This window comes from Rhinolophus sinicus, linkage group LG09 (assembly GCF_036562045.2).
Source record: "Rhinolophus sinicus isolate RSC01 linkage group LG09, ASM3656204v1, whole genome shotgun sequence".
NCBI classification, from domain to species: domain Eukaryota; kingdom Metazoa; phylum Chordata; class Mammalia; order Chiroptera; family Rhinolophidae; genus Rhinolophus; species Rhinolophus sinicus.
The window spans coordinates 106989403-107011766 of record NC_133758.1 but is presented as its reverse complement, the minus strand read 5'-3'; the positions used below and the strand labels follow the sequence as shown (position 1 = coordinate 107011766).

General features: G+C 34.4%; 1 protein-coding gene across 4 annotated transcripts in view; it reads left to right on the top strand.

Moving 5' to 3' along the window:
- The window catches only part of NT5C3A (5'-nucleotidase, cytosolic IIIA), a 40415-nt gene that overhangs the window by 12366 nt on the left and 5685 nt on the right, over positions 1–22364 (top strand). The window contains exons 1-6 of one of the 4 annotated variants that reach the window (XM_019757316.2): positions 7773–7931; positions 12273–12327; positions 18454–18552; positions 19853–19922; positions 21272–21318; positions 22114–22199. In XM_019757316.2, coding sequence (XP_019612875.2) covers positions 12292–12327; positions 18454–18552; positions 19853–19922; positions 21272–21318; positions 22114–22199 — 338 coding nt within the window. In that variant the 5' untranslated portion in view covers positions 7773–7931; positions 12273–12291. Of the gene's footprint in view, positions 1–7772; positions 7932–10292; positions 10515–12272; positions 12328–18453; positions 18553–19852; positions 19923–21271; positions 21319–22113; positions 22200–22364 lie in introns of those variants that run through there. The other 3 variants (XM_019757315.2, XM_019757317.2, XM_019757319.2) reach the window with 3 other exon arrangements.

Below are 22364 nucleotides of genomic sequence, written 5' to 3'. Positions count from 1 at the left end.
CTACACTGGCACTAGAACAAGAAAACAATAAGGAATGGATTCCCATTTGGGTTACTTTGGCTGTTCCTACTGTGTTTCCCCGAAAATAAGACCTAGCCGACCATCAGCTCTAGTACATCTTTGGAGCAAAATTTAACATAAGACCCGGTCTTTATAATGTAATATAATATAACATAATATAATATAGGACCAGGTATTTTTTGCTCCAATAGACGCATTAGAGCTGATTGTCCGTCTAGGTCTTATTTTCGGGAAAACAGGGTAGTTAGAAAATAGGGCCGAATCCCCACATGCCTGCTGTTACCACTGTCGGTGGTTAAACTGACCCGGGGAGCACACCTGGACTCTTGGCATATATAATTACATTGTTTTTAGTTACTGAAATTTCATGTCACTAAAATTGTATGAGAATGGGATATTGGAAAGGACAAAGCTCCTATACGACTTTGACTCATTTTTGAATCCCGTCTAGTACACTTACAACAAGAACAGTTCGTGTTCTTCACTGTAAATTTCAAAAAAAATTAACTCATAGGGTCCACACACCTGGATTTCCAATCATGTAAGCTTTAATAATTAAGGGCTCATGAGTTACCTGAATTAAGATACAGCTTTTTGTAAGACATTTGTCCATTTTTAATTATTTATGTATTTTAAGTTCCATTTCCCCTTTGATTCTCTTTTTTATTTCTGATATAGAAATAAATGTAGGTAAGCAAAAGGAGGTAAGCTGCAGTTTTCACCCCGTAAAAAGAACCGTATTTTCATAAGTGTACTCCTTCTTTCCCTATGCATACGAATATTAAGTATCAGTTTTCCCAAAGTGAGATAATCCTGGAACATTGTTTTTAACAAGTTTATTTCGCTTATTAATTTATTCCTTAATAATAAATTTGTACTTATTTTAACAACTATTATATTACTTAATGTTATTAGACCATCTATAGATTCTTGTTTAGCAAGTTTTCATTGTTGAACATTTAGATTGCTTCCTGTTTTTCATTATGATAAATAATGGATGAGCAGCTGTGAATGCCCATGATTGTTTGTTGAACGTAATTGCTGGGTTAAGAGGCTGTGTAAATTGAAGGCTTTTGAATGTGCTGCCAGGTTACCCTCTGGAAAGGCTGTACCAATTTCCGCTTCCACCAGCAGTACAGAAAGAAGCACCAAGCTCCTTGTTTTCTTGGGAGTGGGTGTCATTTTTTCCCCCCCTCATCTTTCCAAATGATAGTTTTTTGTAAAAGTATTTCTATTACTTTTGAAGTTAAACTTTTAAAAATAATTGGCCATTTGTTTTCTTCTTTTCTGAATCATCTGAGTTCTTTTTCTTGATTTGCAAGGGCTCTTTGTAAAATGACGTGAACCATGAGAGTACGTTAGAAACACATTTTCCCAAGTGTTCTCTAAAGTTTCACTTCCATTGTTGAGTAATCTCAATGTGACCCTCCTTTTCAAACCTTTAAATGGCTTCGTTAAACCAATGTACTAATTCTTTAGATTGTTTTACAGAGCTTAATTTGGACAACTCCCCAGTTACACATTATGAGTTCATTCTATAGGCAGAATGGGAGGAGAATGTGGCATATTGTTTGACTCATTGGTGTATCTTACTCATCAGTTTACCTTCCCAGCCATAGAATGAGGAAGGCCACTGCAGAAAACATAGTAAGGTGTGATCTTGCCCCCATATTTTTCATTTTGCCTTCATAAACATGACGTAATATATGCCGTGTTCATTGCTTCCAGGCATGGAGAAGCATTATATACACCTTCACTTTCTTACATTTTGGAACATGTAACTTTAAAACGTTTTTTTTTGTTTTCTTCTGGGTGTCTGATATATTCACTACAGAAACATTTAGAAAATAGCAGAGTATGAAGAAAATGCATTCACCTGTGATGCTGTCATTCCTCTGTGATGACCTGTTCATTGACACTTGGAATATGTTCCATTGAGTCATGTTAGATGATTATTGTACTATTGAATTTTATTACTGGTTGGTTATTTAAGACTCTTGTATCTGTATTCATAAGTGAAGTTAGGTGTGTTTCCTCTTTTTGTGCTATTTTTGACAGGCTTGTGTCAGGGTTTTATACTATTTAGTTTCATAAACAAAATTGGATAGCTTAACTTCTTTTTATGTATTTTTAAATAGTTTACCTAGCATAGGAGACATCTGTTATTTAAGAGTTTGAAAGAGCTTACCAGTATAAAACCTGACCATAAAGCTTTTTGAAGGCTGTAAGTTCTATTCTGATGGCATGTATTATATTATTGAATATAATGTATGTTATCAAAAGTTTTCTAAGGTTAAATTGAGTACTTTGGTTTACTTCCAATAGTCAAGGTAGTTTTGAAAGGGCTATATTTTGTTGTTTCTTCTACTTATATACTTTTTTGTTAATATTAAATAATGATTATTTTGTTGAAATACTTGAATGAACTAACTGAAAAAAGTAAAATACAAGTAAATTAATCTACCTTCCAACATTTTAATATGAAAAATTTCAAACATACGCAGAAGTTGAGAGAAATCTATTTTAATCCCTAAAAATGTAAAACAGTATATTCTTTAGGTTCTTTTCAAAACTGTGAGCATTTTAAAAACCTTATATACTTTAAAAACCTCAAATTGTCGCCCATTTCTCTTCCATATAAGTTTTAATCTTCGCTATACGTTATTCATTTATGAACTTGAATCTCTTTCAAAATAATTTCCTTCATTTTCTTACTTTGTTATTCTTTAAGTGAGTTTATCTGGCACAGCAAACAGGGACAATAAGTTAGTCTTTGTACTCTCCAAATACATGTATTGGGTATAATACACCAATAATAAAATAAAAGCTTAACTAGCATAACCTTTTTGCCATTTTTAATATAACCTATACCAAAATAGCAATCCTAAACAATACTGTTTCTTTTCAACAGCTTGAATACCAATTGTGTGATGTGGAAGGGGTCCAAAGTTAAAACAAAGTTTTTCATCTTGTTCCATTTCAGGCACAGAGATCCAGATATGAAATGGAAACAGTTTCAGTACTAAGCATCTTGAAATATTAGAACACAGTGCATTTGAATGGAGAGCTAAGAAAGACTCCCTTCATTTATGATACTGTCTTACATCCAGTTTTCTTGAACTTGACCTGTCTATTGCAACATAAAAGTCATTTCTTCTAAAGGAGTTTAAACTACAGCATTTATTACTTTTCAAGTTAAGAAATAAAAATGATGGAGACTATGTTCAAGAACTTCACTTGAGTTTCTGAAAACTAAACTACTCAATCCTAGATTTTCGCGTAGAATCTTTCAGAAATACACTGAGATTAGAGCCATAGGTTTTCCTCAGTTTGCATATATGTGTGTAAATTCACAAATGTAGCCTTCAACTTCACTAACAATCACCTAACAGCAGAAGTTCTTGGAGGATTTTAAATGAGAAAATCTTTACCTGCTGTTCATTTTCCCAAAATGTAGTAACTTATTATTTTACCTTTGTTTTTGCTCTTGAAACATTTAAAAACCATATTCATATAAACATTTATAGCACCATGTTTCAATTCTATTTTGAGCAGTCAATGTTGAAGTTAGATGAATGTTGTTCTTGTCAGAGAAATTTTAAGAGAAGTGAAATGCTTAGACTGATGTTCTGCATGTTTAAAAAAAATAATCTATTTACATCATGCAGCAATTAGGAACAAGTTTTGCAAGAGTCCATATATGAAATACTGCATCTCATCTCTTACTGAACTGCCTTCCATGTTTTGTTTGCGAATAACTTCCTAGGGTGTCAGTCAAGTTGACGCTGATGTTTTAACCTACATTCCGAGGCCACATAAGTGATTGGATTATGGTCAAGTGAATTAGTTGCATCTTAGCTTGGATTACTGAGAAATAATACAGGTTTTACGTGGGATTATGAAGTGATTTCGTTCACAAAGAACTATTAATTAATGTAATACCATTACTTCCCTACCCTAAGATTAAAGGCAAAGATGAATCAATTAATAAGCTATTAAGATTTAAATGGCTAGATTTGATTTTCTGTGGGCTTTTTTGTTGTTGTTTTTTTCATTATTTAAAAATTTTGAGTAACTTTTTTTTTTTTTTTAAGGGGAACAGGACTTTATTGGGGAACAGTGTGTGCTTCCAGGACTTTTTTCCAAGTCAAGTTGTTGTCCTTTCGATCTTAGTTGTGGAGGGTTCTGTTCAGCTTCAAGTTGTTGTCCTTCCAGTCTTAGTTGTGGAGGGCGCAGCTGAGCTCCAGGTCCAGTTGCCATTGCTAGTTGCAGGGGGCACAGCCCACCATCCCTTGCGGGAGTCGAACCGGCAACGTTGTGGTTGAGAGGACACACTCCAACCAACTGAGCCATCTGGGAGCTCAGCGGCAGCTCAGTTGAAGGTGCCGTGTTCAATCTTAGTTGCAGGGGGCAGAGCCCACCATCCCTTGTGGGACTCGAGGAATTGAACTGGCAACCTTGTGGTTGAGAGCCCACTGGCCCACGTGGGAATCGAACTGGCAGCCTTCGGAGTTAGGGGCACGCATCTCTAACTGCCTGAGCCACCAGGCCGGCCCATTGAGTAACTTTTTGATGTTAAAATATGAAGTGATTATTTATAGGTTTTTAGGTCAATTGAATCATTTTACACAGTATCTAAAATGTAACTAGTTACTCAAAGGTACAAATGGATATCCCTTTCTCTGTTGATAAAGACAGCCACTTTCAGTGTTATAATGGGAGAAAAATCTTCCACAGATTTGAGTCCTGTATGAGAAGTTCTCTGCTCTTTGGCATTACCGATTTCCGGTCTAGAATTTGCATTAGGAGCGATATATGAATGGCTTCTTTCTGTTTTTGTGACAATGAGTAAAGAAACTCCAAGGCAACGGAGCCCAGTCATTGTTCTCAGAGATGAAAGTCCACTGTGCCGCTGAAGAGACTGCCTGGAATGACTTCTCATTTCTAGAGCCTTTACTCTTCTCAAAAAAAGAAAAAAAGAGTATCCTAGAGCTATTTGAGACAAAACGCGTTTTCTTTCCTTCAGTGCCCTGCTTATATCCTGTTCCTTTTCTATGGCACAGTTTCAAAACATTATTCTCATTTGTAGGCATCTCTAGCCCTCTCATGTGCTATGTATATATTGTCTAGAAACAGCATGATATAGTGAGAAAAAAGTATTCCAGCTTTTGTACCTAAGTCACATAAGTAATAAGTGACTTAACTTCTCCAAATCTTAGATTCCTTGTCTATAAAAAAGGGGGAATTATGATGTTTCTCTTAAGAGTATACTGATTAAATGAGTATGTATATGAGAGGCCATTCCATGCTTCTGAGACCAACACACAGGGTAAGAAAGTGCTAAAAATACGTTAAACCCCCCTGGAGGGGCACCCCTTGAGACACACCATCCCACCCTCACTTCATTTACACACTTTCTGGGTGGAATTAAAAGGCAGAAGTCCCCTGTAGGCACGAAGCAATCGTCTTATTTCCTCTCTTCCCTACACTCCTTTGATAGGACAAAACACCAGCAGCGCCAAAGCGTCTTCGACCCTTAGAGAGCAAAACACCCCTCCTGATAGGCTATTAGCCACCTTTCTTTTCATGCTGTAAAGTTGTTTTGTTTTAGAGTAAACTGACTGAATCCCTTACTTCTGTCTCTGCTTTAGAAAGATTGTTTCAAAGTATCCCTACATATGATGTAGACTGTTTCTGAATTTTAAATAAAACTTTTTCTTCTTATGGACATGATTGGAGCCACTACTGTAACGTTTTTAATAAGCCATTTTTTATTTCCCAAGGAACTCATTTATTTTATAAAGTTCAGAAAATAAAAATGGCCCCTTTATTCCATCATTGATACTGCCTTATGTATTCTATTTTAGACTTCATAAGCTTATATAAAGATTTTCCCTCCAAAGTAGAATCTTGCTGTAAATACTCTCTAGCTTTTTTCACTCAGTAATAAATCATGTGCACCTCAGTATATCTGTAAATACTGACCTTACAGCAGTACTGGCCAGTGTTTACAGGCATAGATTCTGAAGTCACAGAGTCCTGAGTTTGAATCCATTTCTGCCACTTGCCAGCTATAAGCCTGAACTGATTCGCCTGTAAAATGAGGATAATAATAGCACATGCCTTCTAGGTTACAAGTATTATGTGCGATGAGGAATGTCAAGTCGTTAGAAGTCCCCGGCACATAGTAAATATACAATAAATTTCAGCTATTTATAATAATTATTTTTGAGAACTGTATAATTTTATATCATGTGTCTACCACAGTTTATCTACCTCTCCTGTATTACTGAACATTAAATATTGGGCACTTGTTTTGTTTACAGTTTTCCAGTTTATAATACAACTCTGCAATATATACATCTTTGCAAATAAATGTGTGCTGCTTTATATCCTTAGCATAAATTTCTGAGGACACAAAAACTGGTGTGTTTCTAAAGCTTTTAATAGTATTTCTAAATAGTCCTCCAAATAGGTTGTGGAACTCAATTCCAGCATTCTTTGTTGTTGTTGAAGATGATTTCTCTTGAGCCGTTCATCTTTCAAAGTGATATCCTTAAAATCCTTATCATTGCCAACTATACTAATATGTGACAGGACAGTTAAGTCATATTCATACATAACACAGAAGTGTTTTCAAAATAGATCAACTTGTTACCCTTGCATCTCATTACTAGAGTATAAAAGATGTTCCTCTTAGAGGAATGTTCTGCTGTGAATCTTTTCATCTTATTAAAATAACATAGCAGTGCTAAATTTTTAACAGTTGGTAGATACCAAGTTTGGATAATTTGTTAGTGGCCTTTTTTTGAAAGCAATTTTTAAATTTCTTGGGTTGTTTTTTAACAGGGAATGCTACTTCACTAAGTTTGATTGCTGAAATGTGTGGATTTGATTTCTCTTGAGCACACATGAGAGAAGGCAGATATAAAAATGTATTTACGCAAGGGTAGCTTAGCCCTGTTCCGAATGATAAAGCTGCCGGGAACCGCAGTAGAATTTATCAGGCCTTGACACGTAGTACTAACGTGCTGCAGTGCAACTACTCAGGTTAAAAGCAAGACGTGCTCTTTAAAAGTTAAAAATGTTTTTCTTCACAACAATTTGACTGCTTTTATTTCCCGCAGGAATGGAACTTTTTTCAATATTTTAACCATAAAAATTAGTTTTCACTGTTTGTGTTCACTTTTTTTTTAAGCAAATCCATGCATGGTCTTGTTAAAATTTACAAACAATGTAGGAAATTGTGAAGAAAAACATAAAAATCACGTTAAATCTCACTGAGCTAATTTTTTAAAAATTGTGGTAAAATATACATAACAAAATTTTACCATTTTAAGTAGTTTTAAGTGTACAGTTTGGCCTTAAATACATACACGCACATTGTTGTGCAGCCATCACCACCATCTATCTGCAGAATTCCTTTCATCTTCCCAATGGAAACTACCCAGCCCCCCTTCCCCTGCCCCTGGCAACACGACCTTATCTTTACTTTGTATTGAAATATAATATTCGTACAGAAAAATGCACATACCACAAGTACAGTGACAACCAAAAAAAAAAATTAAAAACCACCAGGAGGAAGGAAGTATTTGTGTTAATACTGAAGTGCCTTTTTTCTCTGTGGAGCAAGTTGCCAGTACTTTCTAATAGCATGAAGTTGCCTTCTCTTCACTGTCGCATTATTTCAGTTGATCATTTCTGTAGACTGGTGACTAGCTCAGAGCTTACAAGCCTGTGGCCCAGAGCAGAAAAAAAGTGCTGTGTAGTAACGCGGCACAAGACTGGCTTTGCATAGAGCTTAGCCGAGGCTTTTGGAACCGCCCTCAGTTGCACCTTGTGCTATATTAGTACTTCTCAGACAGGAAGAATTTTCTTTCGCTGGTGTAGCTCGTCCGGTTACCTTCAGGGTAAGTGTGTACAGTTCGTGTAAAGAAATGAGTTTCTCTTGTTTAACTTTATCTGATTCTCATTTGGTTCAGCATCTGATTGAAATTTTAGGCATTGAAAAAATACAAATTAAGGAAGTAAAAATAGAATGATCTAGTATAATGCAAAACTTCTTTATAGTTTACAAATATCTGAATATATAGAACTTTGCAGTGTCTTAGGGCTCAGAAATTAGAACTTTTTAGGTTCTAATTTTAAGAGCTTCTGGTTTGACATGTAGATGTTAAGAAACAACAAAGTACTCTCAGAATTCTCTTTTCAAGGGGAAAAAAAACCTGTAAGATCCATATTTGTTGTCCATTCAAGTTGCTGTAACTCAGTTTTGCTAATAGCCACATGCTTTGTGTCTCTAGCATCAGGAACTATTTACCATGGCTAGTAATAAATATAATTAATCTTTATTTTGTGCCCCTGAGCTTTGTTCAGAATATCTTGGAATGGCACTATACGGGTATGTTTTATGAATTGATAAAAACTGAAGTACTATCTCTAAGGCTTATAACAAACTGTATACTGAAAATTAAGATCCAAACGTATATTAGCAAAAAGCCTAGGACGCTGTGACTAAGTTAGATTTACATAATTGAATGTGCTTTACTTTTTAATAGTCTTTTTTTAAAATCAGGAAAATCAGATAAGGCAGCAGACCATTTTTAAAGCAGTTTACTTGGTTTTCACTGGCAATCTGTATGTAAGCCCTGCATCTGGATAGTACCCTGTTTCCCTGAAAATAAGACCTAGCCAGACCATGAGCTCTAATGCGTCTTTTGGAACAAAAATTAATATAAGACCTGCTCTTATTTTACTATAATATAAGACCCGGTCTTATATAATATATTAATTTTTGCTCCAAAAGACGCATTAGAGCTGATGGTCCGGCTAGGTCTTATTTTCAGGGAAACACGGTACTTACCACCCACGTTGTTGTCCTAGGACAAATTCAAGGACAGAAGAATTCAGAGTGCGTGGAGAGTAATCAGTGTAAATTAACTTAATTTCCATGTGCCTCGGTTTAACTCATCTTGAAAAATGCTGTTAAATATTAGGGTAGTGTATGTGGGGAGGATAGATGAATAAATTCTAAGCTCTGAGACTGTATATTTTCATAAGTATCCACAAAATTCTGACCAAGAAGTCAAGTTTTATTTAAGAAAGTTGGTATAAATGGCCAATTTTAAATAACTAGCCTTTGCAATCTATTTTTCCCCTCTGCTTCTCCCTCCTCTCCTCCCCTCCTACCTTTTGCTCTTCAGTTTCATTTTTGTTTATGCCTGTATCGCTAAAGTTTCACTTTCCAGTTTATGAATTTTTTTCACTGCTGCCTTGAAAATTTAATTAGGGAGAATCATTTAAATGCCCCCAAGAAACTGATTTACAATGCTATGGAAATAATGCACTTATAGTTTGATGTGCTAATTACCCTAAGAAAGTGTTGTTATAAAAAACCCAAGCTTATGACAAGTAACACAGGTTGCTGGCAAAGTGCACTAAGGTGAATTCATCGTGGATGTTTAGTACTGTTTGCAGGTACCCTGTCCATATTACAGTAACACATGCCTTTTCGTGTGTAAGTAATACACAGTTTGCCATTCAAAATTTCATTACCTTATTGGTGTGTAGTTTAAATGATTCTACAAGAATCAGAATTAAAGTGAGAATCATAACTTTTTAAGCTAATTATATTAATCAATTTAATCTTTTTCACTTTCCCATAAGAGAAAATCAAGTGGATCCTTAAAAACATTCAATTTGCATTCCGATACTTTAAAACTCCTGTAAAGGCAAGTAAATATTTTTCATGCAGACCCAGAACTTTTCAGTCATTGATTTGTAAATATACTTTCAAGGTAAAGTTAATCATCTCAGAATGAACTACCACGATAGCTAAAATTTTCAGTTACCAAGTTTGGGCTATTCCGGTGAAGTTCTTACCTCTTGCTTCATCAGTCTTTAGCCTTGTCCTACCTACGCCTTGTAATGAACTCTTACGGGAGTGACCTGAATCTCGTGCAGAAAGCACACTGTTGTTTTCCACCTTCCACATTATCCAGTCTGCATTTAAAGATTCCAAAGACTTAACTTCAAAACTTCCTTTGAAGAGAGTTCATAGTTCAGGAGTGGTATTTTCTATTTTTGAACATGTCTTCTGCACTTGATGTGTTTTTTCCAACAACCCTTCTCCTGAAGCGTCTGTAACAGGTGACTGCTGGCAGAGTAAGCCAGAACTTTATATACCAAGTATAGGTTTACAAGCCTATTGGTTTAAAAATACCCTGCCCTAATTTTCTGTCTTCTTTAGAATAGTGCCAGAATGCTGACATTTATGCCTTAGTCTTTACACTGTTATAGTGGTAGAGACCGCAGCTTGATTTGTGTATTAGGACTGCAGTGTCACTTTAAGTGAGATTATGTTTGAACAAGGATAAATTCTGGTCAGATTGCCAGTGAAGACTGGGAAGAATGAAGGCTCTGCAGTTGAAATTGGCACAGTATCCACGAACTGTGAGGTTTATGTACAAAAAACGATGTCCTAAAGTCACAAGGTTAGCAGCTGCAAATTTTTTCCATTAGCACATTTCTGATTACTCTGTTTTCATTTGTGTTTTGTTTAAATAAAATTTGATGAGACCATGAGAAAGATGATTACTCTTTCATCTACTAACAGTTTGTTTCCTTTTTTAACCAAGCCTGAATGCTCCAGAAAGAGCCATACTTGGGGGTTGGGAGTGGAGACAATTGGGCTGCTTGACCATGTTTAACAAAAAGACCTTAGATTCCCAGATATTAAAATGTATTCTTCACTGCTTGAATTCTGTTTTTGTTGGGCTTTTCCAATGTTTCACAGAGTACATGGTATTTTTATAAACTCTGTTGTATTTTTCCACATTCTCTTTCCTCTTTATCAAGCTAATAAAATGGTTTTATTTAAATAGTGCCTTCTGAGAAATCTAGATTCCTTTTCAGATATTAAACATCAAAGAAATACCATAAGCATTTAATATTACATGCTTTGGTTTCTATAAATGAGGAAACAGACTTGGTAGGCAGGTTCTGTGGCATCTTTAAGCCAGAAGGAAATCAGACCAAAGAAAGGTTCCTTAAATTTGACTGTGTGTTTGACTATATACTATATAATCCTCTAAAGACGCCTAACCCCAAACTACCATTATAGTTACATTTTGGGGTTGGTGATCAAATGTTTTATGAGTTATATAGAGTGTATATATAGAGAGATAATAGATACTAGATTTTTTTTTCAGATGTGAAAAATTGGAGGTATCTTTTTACTCAGCTCTAAGATGCCATAAATTGTAAGACTATCAACTTACTAACAGCCTTTCTGAGAAAGGAGGGAAAATACTTTTTTATAAGACATTTCCCAATTTTATGCGCTTAAAATGAAAGATGGAGGAATGGATTTTAGAATTTGAGGAAACTTTATATTAATCTGCTATAACACATTTTAATGATAAAGAACACAGATCTAATGTCCAACTTCTGTTACTAGAGTTTAAGAAAACGTCAGATTTTTTTCTCTTTCAACTAATGCCTTTTCATAATAGGGCTTTTATTTTAAAAATTTTACTTATCTAGAATAAAGTAAAGTCATTGAGGACCAAAAAGTAAAGGAATTTTCCCTCAGATTTATACTGCAAATATGAAAAAAAATATATGATAAGAGATATTTTAAAAACTGCTTCATTTGGTTTAAAATATAGACATGTATAAATTTCACCCAAACCCCTAAAATGATCGTTTAGTTAAAAAACACTATCACATACCTATTTCATGCTAGATTAAAACACAATTCAGATCTTAGTCACATCATTTCATAAAATTAAAGATATTAATATGAGAATAATAAAGAATAAATTTGACTTTTGTGTATCATGTTTCTCTTTACATTCTTTTTATATATTCCTTCATGCATAATTTTCCCGGAAACTTCATCCTTACATGCAGAGAAAATGTTGATAAAATGTTCTTGCAATAAAGCATTTTCTTGCAAATATTAATATATATACTTTATTCAAATTGTAATAACATCATATTAGTTCTTATAGGAGAGCTGCTACTTCTCCACATAAAATTTTTAACCCAAAACTTTGTGAGATAGAGTTAAAATCTTTACTGAGCTGCTTGTAAAGAAAAAAAGATGCCTTCAATAATTTGGTGTTTAAATCAATACAAAAGTACCACCTTCGTATGTCATTAACATACAGGATGAGCCTGAAATGTATGTGCGTCACGTGTACCTTTTTTCTCTCTCTTTTACTGTGACATCACCTGGGAAAATCCAGAAGATTGGATAACCAAGAAATGGCTAATCAAGATTCTGCTGTACATGTGAAAATGGTGGGTATATAAAGATTTCCAGTTCCATTTACTAATGGTGAATCCTCACCACTTTTACCTCTGTCTCTAACCAGATCATTAATTATGGGACTGTAACTTTATGCAGATCTGCACAATGTTTGACATACAATAGAACCTCAAATATTTGTTGAATTGAATTTCAACTTATCTTTGAATTTCTTTTGCTTGAAATATGTGCATTATACTGTTTCTGAACATATAAGATGGTTACCCCATTCCTTTTTGTGCTAAATTTTCCTTGCTCAACAACACACTTAAATCATACAACATGAGGTGTTTTATCTTAGGTCTCTGAATTAAAAATGACAAGCATTTAAATTTAAAAAAAAAGAAAACTTATTGAAAACAGAGTTCATTACATTGTAGAAATTAGGATGAGGCAGGAAAAATACAGGCTTTCGAGTCAGAACTGGCTCCACATCTTCATTCAGTCCTTAAATATTGTAGCTGTGATAACCTTGAATGAGGGCAACAATCTCACTTTTAAGAAATAGGTGTGAAACCACAAACCTCATGTTGCTCTTATTCATCTTGTTCCCCATCTTTACTGAGATATAATTGACAAATGAAATTGTAAGATGTTTGATGTGTACAATGTATAATTTGATATACGTGTATACATTGTGGAAGGATTTCCCCTCTCTAGTTAACGTATCCATCACTTTTCACATATTTACCTTTTGTTTTTTGTTTGTTTGTTTTTTGGGGGGTTTTTTGTTTTTTTTTTGTGAGAACATTGAAGTTCTACTGTCTCAGCAAAAAAATTATACAAAAATACAAATTTCAACTATATAGTTTATGCTTATATAGTCACCATGTTATACATTAGATCCTCAGACCTTACTCATAACTAAAATGTTCTTATTCGTACTTAATGAAAAAGCATGTAAAGTGCCTAATAGCACTTAACTTTAAATGTTAATTTCCTGTATTATGTTAGTGAGTGTTTTAACTATGTAACTAGCATATTTATTTGTGGGTGTGGAAAAACATATCCATTCTCCATATTCACAATGATAGAATCCTAAAAATCATAATTTCTCTCTTTTAAAGAGGACAACTACTCCATGATCTCTTTCTTATTTTCTCTTTCTGTTTTGTTGATTTTATTCTTCCTCTTCTCTGTTTTTTATCCTTTCTTTGTCTGGTTTGAGTCTATAAACCACAACATGACTTAGCATGCAGCTTTGTGTCACAATGAACATAAATCTCTTGTTCAGGTTGACTTTCCTCCTCCAGTATATTATGGGAGGGGAAAGCTGATGTAAAGTACTGGTTAAGCTGTTATCAGCGTAGGTTTTGCTGGTAGGATGAAGCATATGAAATTGCTATTTTTATATGTCAAATACAGTCCAATATTGGCAGTTTCATAGGGTTCAACCTAGGAAATGGATGTGAACTTTGCACCCGTTACATGATGAGTATTTGATTCATTGGTATTGAGCATGTAGCTCTGATATGCAGAATTAAATCAGTCTAAACTTATTTTCTTGGTTGAGTAGATTTATTTATTTATTTTTAACCAAAATGAATACGAGTGAGGTAGGAATGTCCTACCATGTAATTTGTTGTTCCCTGGGTCCCAGAACTCTCTAACATGTGTCTCTTTCAGAAGCAAGTAGCCAGTGTAGTCAACCCCCAAAAAGACTATTGAAGAAAAAGAAGCCAAAAGATGATATACGAGTATACTTATGTATTTTTTTTAGTGTCAATGATACGTGTAGTTTTTAAAAATGAATAAACACAACTTTCCTTTCTAAAGATGTTGCTACATCTTTCCTTTCTAAAAATGTTTGCTTTTCTAAAAATGTTGATATATCTTTTAGGTTGAAAGCTCCTTGGGATTTTATCCTTATTTTTTTTTCTTTTCAAGAATTTTTATAAGAGTATATTTGAGCCCAAACCGACAATATATGCTGGGGAATCAAAATCTCAAATGCTCCCTATTCTTAAGTTTTAATGATCTGACTCCAAATCTCCCCTTCTAGGCTTTACTTCCTCTCTCTCTCTCTCTCTCTCTCTCTCTCTCTCCCCCCCCCCCACCCCTTCCCACCCTCTCTCTCCTTTCCATGTACACTTATGTTCCAGACAAACGGAGCTATCTGTCTTTTTCCCACATTAGACCCTGTGCTTTGATTCTTCCCCAGTCTCTGCATATGCATGTCCTGCTTCTCCTTGAAAGCCTAGCTCACTGGCGTCTTCCTCAGGCCCCAACAGAAATAATCTCAGTTTCTTCTGCTTCCTTTGTAGTTTTTCTGGTCATCTTGGCAAGGTAATAATTATTTAGGTTCCTGTACTGTAATCCATGTTACAGAATATGTGTCCTGAGAATATGTTCTTACGAAGTACATCTTACTGAAACTTATATCGCTTACGGAGCTGGGTAACATAGTACCTTGCACTTAATGATCGTATTGTGAATCCATGAAAGAATGTGGCCTACGCTACCTTAATGTAGAGACAGACCAAGCAGGCAGGCAGGGGGAAACGGGTATCCCACAAAATTTAGCAACAAAATTTAGCATAATTTTCCAACAAAACCATAGAATCATCTGTGTATGTGAGTAAATGTACCAGTCTGAAAAGATGTCTTTAAGTGTATACTATTTATGTAGTTACATAAAAATTGTAGTGCCCACTCCTTTGTAATGATGTCTTTTGCTTGTACCAAATACTAACATTGGAAAACAAAGAAAATATATATCCCCTGAGAGCTTTGGACAGAGATTCTTAAGTCATTTAAACTAATTTTTATGTAGGCCATTTTCAGAAAAATACAAGTAAACATCATTAGGGCAATTTGGTGACTATAGCATGCAGCTACTCATTTAGATCTTGTCTCAATAAATGTATCTGTAAGACAATACCAAATACTCTAACACTGCTATACAGAGTTTTGCATAAACCTATATAGCTTTGAAATCAACTTCTTTAGAAATCACTGCTTTTTGAGTATCATAGTAGACTAATAGCAGTTTGTTTCATCTGTACAAATATAACATATTAAAGACCAGCCAGAATAAATGTATGTTGGGTTTTTCTTAGGCATCTTTAGTGTTGATTCAGGTTAGGCTCCAGTCAACCAGCCTGCCCTGTTTCTTTGGGGGAAAGCTTTGCCCCTTCCCCAACATTGCCCCCCCTTTTCCAACAGTGTACATTATGGCTTTATAAAAGGAACTTGTTTTCTTTTGTTCATAAATGATGAAAATTTTTTGCCCCTATTTATTTTCCATAAAATTATAATAAAATTGAACAGTCTTCAGACAATTCAAACTAAGTTGCCCTTCAAATTTGAAGTATCCTGACTTTATGTGCTACCAAAAAGGTGTATTTTTGTCCAAGAAGAATATGTACGGATTTGAGGATGTGACAAAAAGTGTGGTGACGTGCTGCGGTGTGTCTTAGTGTTCTGATATTCTGATCATCTTTGGCACTTCCATGTGTAGTTTTAAATTATATTTCTTAGGCCACATTCTAAAATTTTGAGTAAAATGCCCAATAGCTGAGAAGTATTTAGTGATGTTGTATGTGTACTGGGAGGAGTGGGGGAGGGGCGGGAGCGGGTACTGTACTGTATATCCCAAGGCAGATGCAATTATCATTTTTATAATCCTTATACCTGTGTCCCCCACCCTGTTGTGCTCTTTGGAGAAAGTAGCTGTTTTCATCACCATTATTTCATTCTAGTGGTTTCTGGGTATTCACTATTTATATATCTGTATTTGTGGCAGTGAATAGTTATATGCTGTACAAAAGCCTGGCATGGACACCAGTGCCCGTAGCCACTGCTCTTTCAGATACCAGTTATTTAAAATAAGCCCATCTAAAAAAAAAAGAAAGAAAGAAAGGAAAATAAAACCCATCTAGAAGTTGTTGTCCTAGCAGAAACCAGCCTACTTTGAATAGTCTTGGTGCTCTTCTATCCATTATCTGAAACTCGAGGATGTGATTTGCCTGAGGTAGGACGTTTTCCTCACTATGGGCACACTGAAGTAAAATGCCTAGTATTCTTGGTGAAAATATAGTCGGTGTCATGTATCCTCTGCTGCTTTCAGGAATGAGTTAGCTATGGAATCAAGTATACACTGATTCCTATGCATCTGCCAGTTAAGGCAGACTGCCTGACACACAGTAGGCACTTGGTAAGTATGTGTCACACAAAGGAATGGGTTAGTGAATGAGAAAAGGGAATCTAGGAACAAGTGCCTGTTGGTTTGTCTCATCTATTGACCAATCACTATAAACATTTGGATTACCTTCTTTAATTGGTTGAAACCCTTTAAAGTTAAAATTGAAATTAAAAGGATCACTGAATGAAGGTTAGCTGCACTGCAGGTTATTCTATGCTACTTAACACGTTGCATACGGCGGGGTTTAAATCCCTCATTCCCCTCTGTTCCGGCAGGTTTTTAAAAGAAACTACTTTAAAATGCACTCTTCTCTTTAAAGCGTAAATGCTTCTATGTCATTTATTATTTTTCTATAAATAATAGATTCTACACATAAATTATTCTATAAATAATTATTCTACAAATAATTCAATAAAGTATGCAAAGTAAAAAGAGTCAACAATAAAAACGAGAATTCTCGTTATCGGTCCTTAACGCATGGCTCAGAAAAAAAAACGAAGATTCTTGTGATCTGTACGCAACGTGTTAAATATGGATTTTTAAAAGTAAGTGTAATATAGATCCAGCTCTTTCATTCATGGAGAAAAATTTAATGTTAGCATTTCATTTCTCTTTCTCATACACTTCTGTATTCATCGTCTGGTCTTTGGAAAACAGCTAAGCATTTTTCCAATTTTTCTAATTTTGTCCATTATCTAGAAACAACATGAGCCCTGACAGACTTACCTGGTCAGATTCTTTTATAGCAAAGATATAAGGTCTAGGGAATTTTTCATAACCGTGTCCATAATACACATGAAATATGTAAATACTGGTAATAACATACCCAGAATAACAGCATGTAAAATAAAGATTATCGGATACAAACCCTATCCTGAGATTCTCTTACTGCCTGTTTATACTGTGGAGCTGACTATGAAATGATCCGAAATCCCCTCCGTCTTATACCTGTGCTGAAAGAGACTGCACTTGTACTCAGTTTACTCTGATTACTTTCATTCTGTCTGTAGTTTTGTAGGAAAAATAAACAATTCAACATTAAATTGTTGAGAAACACTACAGTCTGCATGAACCAGCCTAATAGCAGCCTAAGCCTAGGTGGTTTAATACCTTTTATAGTTGTCTTAACTTGAAATAAATCAATGAATTTATGCCAAGAACAATGTTCTTTAGGATATAGTACAATAGGGAGCAAAGATCTTGAAGCAAGCAACTTTTCAAATTAAATATATCGAATATATATATATATATTTTTTTTTTTTTCTTTTCTCCCGCCCCACCACTCCCTTGAATATATTTTAATGATCTGTACAAAGGTAAACTTGTGGGGAATAATCATGCAGTATTTCCTCTCTGCTAAGAAATGTTTTAAAATGTAAATATGAATACAAGCTAAATCTTAAGCAGAAAAGTTCTTATAAGAAAATTCTTTATCACAAAGTTCAAATATTCTCCATTCAGTTCTTGGATTCTATTTTGATAAATGAATTTTGTTAAAGACATTTTCTTATAACTACATATGTAATAATATTAATTTCAGAAAGCCAGATGCAAAAGCATGAGAATAAGATAAACAATGTACATATGCACATGTCTGTAATCAGGAAAATGAAAATAATGGGAAATAAAACGGTTACCTATTTTTCTTTGGGTAATAGAATTCCAGGCAATGTCTTTTTTTTCCCCCATAATTTTTGAGGTAAGCATACATGGCTTTTATAATTAGAAATATTACACTTTCTGATAATGCATTAATTACAAATGTAGTTTTGTCTTAATCTTCTAGGTGGAAACTACTGATGTGCCTTTAAAATTTTTGTGCGTTTAAGTGGTAATTTGATACAGTGGTTTTGCTTGTTTTTAAGTAATGCCTCAACATTTAAAAATCTTTAAATAATATAAGCTTCTGCTTGGTATAAGGGAACCTGGGAAAACAGGAATTAAAAATAGTCAGTTATTTTCCTTTTATTTGTAGATGCCAGAATTCCAGAAAAGCTCAGTTCGCATCAAGAACCCTACAAGAGTAGAAGAAATTATCTGTGGTCTTATCAAAGGAGGAGCTCTCAAACTTCAGGTGAATAATTATCAAGAAGCCTTTATTACTAAGCCTCTATTTTTTTTTTTTTTTAAGATTTTATTGGGGAAGGGGAATAGGACTTTATTGGGGAACAGTGTGTACTTCCAGGACTTTTATCCCAGTCAAGTTGTTGTCCTTTCAGTCTTAGTTGTGGAGGGCGCAGCTCAGCTCCAGGTCCCGTTGCCGTTGTTAGTTGTAGGGGGCGCAGCCCACCATCCCTTGCAGGACTCAAGGAATTGAACCAGCAACCTTGTGGTTGAGAGCCCACTGGCCCATGTGGGAATCGAACCGGCAGCCTCCGGAGTTAAGAGCACAGAGCTCTAACCGCCTGAGCCACCGGGCCGGCCCCTGAGCCTCTATTTTTAATGTTCAAGTAGACACATTCATGTCATGGTTTACTAAAATGTGAGCAAAGAAAGTTTGGATAGACAGGTTTTGCCTATCCTTTAGGAATGGAAAATCTAAAAGATATATCTAGAGTTGGTCAAAAATACATAGAATAGCCTATTAGAAACAAACCAAAATTAATGGCCTTGAAATAAATTCAGCTTTTCTTTAATATTAAGTACTAAGTTAACTAATACTGTGCATAAATATTAAACCATTTTAAGAATAATGTTAAAATATGTACAGTTTCAAGTTGCTTTTCCATCTTTTAATTTAAAAAAATCACAGTAGTTCAAGTTAAGATGTAACTATTAGGGATAACTAATTTTTAAGAAAAATTTTTTAAAGGAATGTTTTAAATGTAAATTAAATCAACAATCTAGAAATTCAATAAAAACAAAACATTTCTTTCTTAAAACATTTTTGAAAAGAAATTTAGCCCAATCTCCTAAATTTCAAGAGCTGGCAAACTATTACTATGTATCATTCATTGATTGGTATAGTTTATTTACCTAAATAGACAAGTTACATCTAGAATGTAACAGTGTCAATAACTAAAGCACTTCATATAGTTTAACTGCTTTCATTGCATTTTTGTACATTGACTAAGTGGGTTGAAATTGTGCAATATTTTATCTCTATAGATAACTAACCATGTAACCTGCAATTGCAAATTCCAATACTGATTAATCAGATTTTATGTGGTGATAATGCTAGGGCACGTAAGGTATTATCTTGTATTTAAGGTAATTCTCAGGTATGTGAACTGCATTAGAAAACCCAACAGAGAGAGAATAGCTCACAGTGGGGGCCAGGAACCCCACACAGTCCCAGGTCTCTGAGAAGCTTGCAGCACAGTGTCTGCCCTTGTAGCTGTGTTCTCCTAATGCTTTTCCCCCTTGTCTTACAGATAATAACAGACTTTGATATGACACTGAGTAGATTTTCCCAGGAAGGGAAACGATGCCCAACATGTCACAGTAAGTGTGGCACTTGTAACAAAGTCATGAAAGTAATCATTATTTTAAGATCCTTTTCTACCTATTATATTGTCTGTGGGATTGGGATTTTTTCTTCTTTTTGGATATTGAAAGTGAGGGAACCTGCTTTTTTCTTACTGTATTTTGAGGATTTGTCTTTTCCCATGTTATATAAATGGCTATTTTCATATATGGTTTTTGTTGCAAAAGGAATAAAGACTTCTGCAATGCTTTTCTCCAAATGTAGTCTGTTCATTAGTCAAGAAAATTTTAAATGCATTTTAAATTTTGGATTAACCTAAAGAAATAGTATTTATCACATACTCTGTGTTTTCTAGGAATGTCACTAAATTTTTTAGTGTAAATTAAGTTAAAGAATAAGCTATTAAAATGTGTTTCTAGGATAATATACCTTTTTTGTTTTCCAAAGTTGTCAGTGAATTTTTTAAATAACACTCTTCAGCCTGACACAGAAGCAGTGATATAAGCCTTCTCATTTACTGTTGATGCTTGTGCGAGAAATCATTTTGATAAGTTTCACAAAAACCTCTAAAAGTCATACCCTTTGGTCCAGTAATTCCTCTTTGGAAAATTTCTAATTAGGTCATCCTAAAAGTAGGGGGGAAAACTGTGTTCACAGAAATAATGGTAACTAAGTTCAACATAAATTTATTTATAATAGCAAAAGCTTGGAAACAATCTAAAAATTTTAACACTGTAGAAAATGGTATAAATAATGCCATAACCGCATAACGGAGAATATATAACCATCATGAATGATATGCACGAGGAGATTTTAATTACCTGGAAAAATACAGACTACGATGTGAAGTGCAAAAGAAAGCAGAGTTCAGAAGTATAGATCTGGGTTCGTCTCTTATCTAATTGATAATGTATAAAACTTTAAGACTAAATTTTTAGTAATTCATTGTTAAATGGTAAAATTGTAATTTTTGTTTTCTTTACAATAATCTATATTTTCCAGATTGTCACATTGTTTATTAACGTTTTATTAAGAAAAAAGTATATTTCAAAGATGTATTCCTTTCTTCTATTTAATTAAAAAGGAAGGTGTTAAAGGGACCAGTCAGTATACAATTCACAGTGTTTGAAGACTGAATTATCTAGCTCACTGGTGTAAATAAGGAATCACTAAAACGTGGATTTTAAAACCATTAGATTCTCTATCAATGCCATGTGAATTATGGCACTAAGACCAACAGTTGTAATGACCATGCTGGTTGACTTGGCATTTAAACTTAAAAGAAAGTAATAAGTTATTCATAGTCGTGGCAGCATCAGTCAGACAGAATATTTCTTTTCATGCCTAGTTTGCCTTTTCTCTGTAGATGTCATTGACAACTGTAAGCTGGTTTCAGATGAGTGTCGACGAAAGGTAAGTACTAACAGTAATCCAAGTTCTACTGAAAGACTTCATTGCTCTTTTTGCCTGAGAATTTCTTCAGATTCATTCACACAAATAAGAATGGATTTAAAGTGCTTAGAGCCATACATGGCACGTAATAAACTGTCGGGAAATGTTAGGTTATGGATTATAGCTCTCACCATATCTTAAAGAAAAAATTAACAGTAACTTATTAACAACAAAACTTGCATTAAAAACCTTTAAGCGCTTATCAAAATATTCTGGTTTCCATACATTAACTGGAGAATTAAAATAAAAGCACTTTGGTTTTATGTAGGTTTTGCTCTCTTAACATGACCAGGAAATTGCCTTAGTTCTCTGCTTTTCTTGAGGTATCTGTGTCTCTTAACAAAGACTCCAAATGCGAATCAGATTTAATACTTCCATATGAGAATGAAAGATTTTTGTAGTGATAATTTGATTATAGTCAGTTTCACTGAGTTACTGACCTGAAAATACTGAAAAGAAAGAAAGAAAGAAAGAAAGAAAGAAAGAAAGAAAGAAAGAAAGAAAGAAAGAAAGAAAGAAAGAAAGAAAGAAAGAAAGAAAGGTAGCTTTTAGTGGGGATAGTTAGTTATATGTGAACTAAGATCAACAAAGATCTTTTCAGTTGAGAGATGTTTTAGGCACTCATGATCTAATCTTTCCCATTTAAAACAGTTTATGGAAAACACCTGTTTGCATTGTTTTGCTTTCTATAAAACTAAGCAGCTTAATGACAAGTCTGCAATCTTCTTCATGACTAAAGTATTTGTTTACTTCTAGTTACTGCAACTAAAGGAAAAATATTATGCTATTGAAGTCGATCCCACTCTTACCATAGAAGAGAAGAACCCTTATATGGTAGAATGGTATGTATTGGGCAATAGGAGGGTTAAAAATATAATAAAACAATATTGTAGCTACAACTAATGGTTTATTTCCCCGCGGTACTGTATGTAATTTTATAAATTATCCAGTGAGTTATAAACTCTTAACTCTCTAATCACTCTAACAGTCTAGCACTTGGTTTGTTC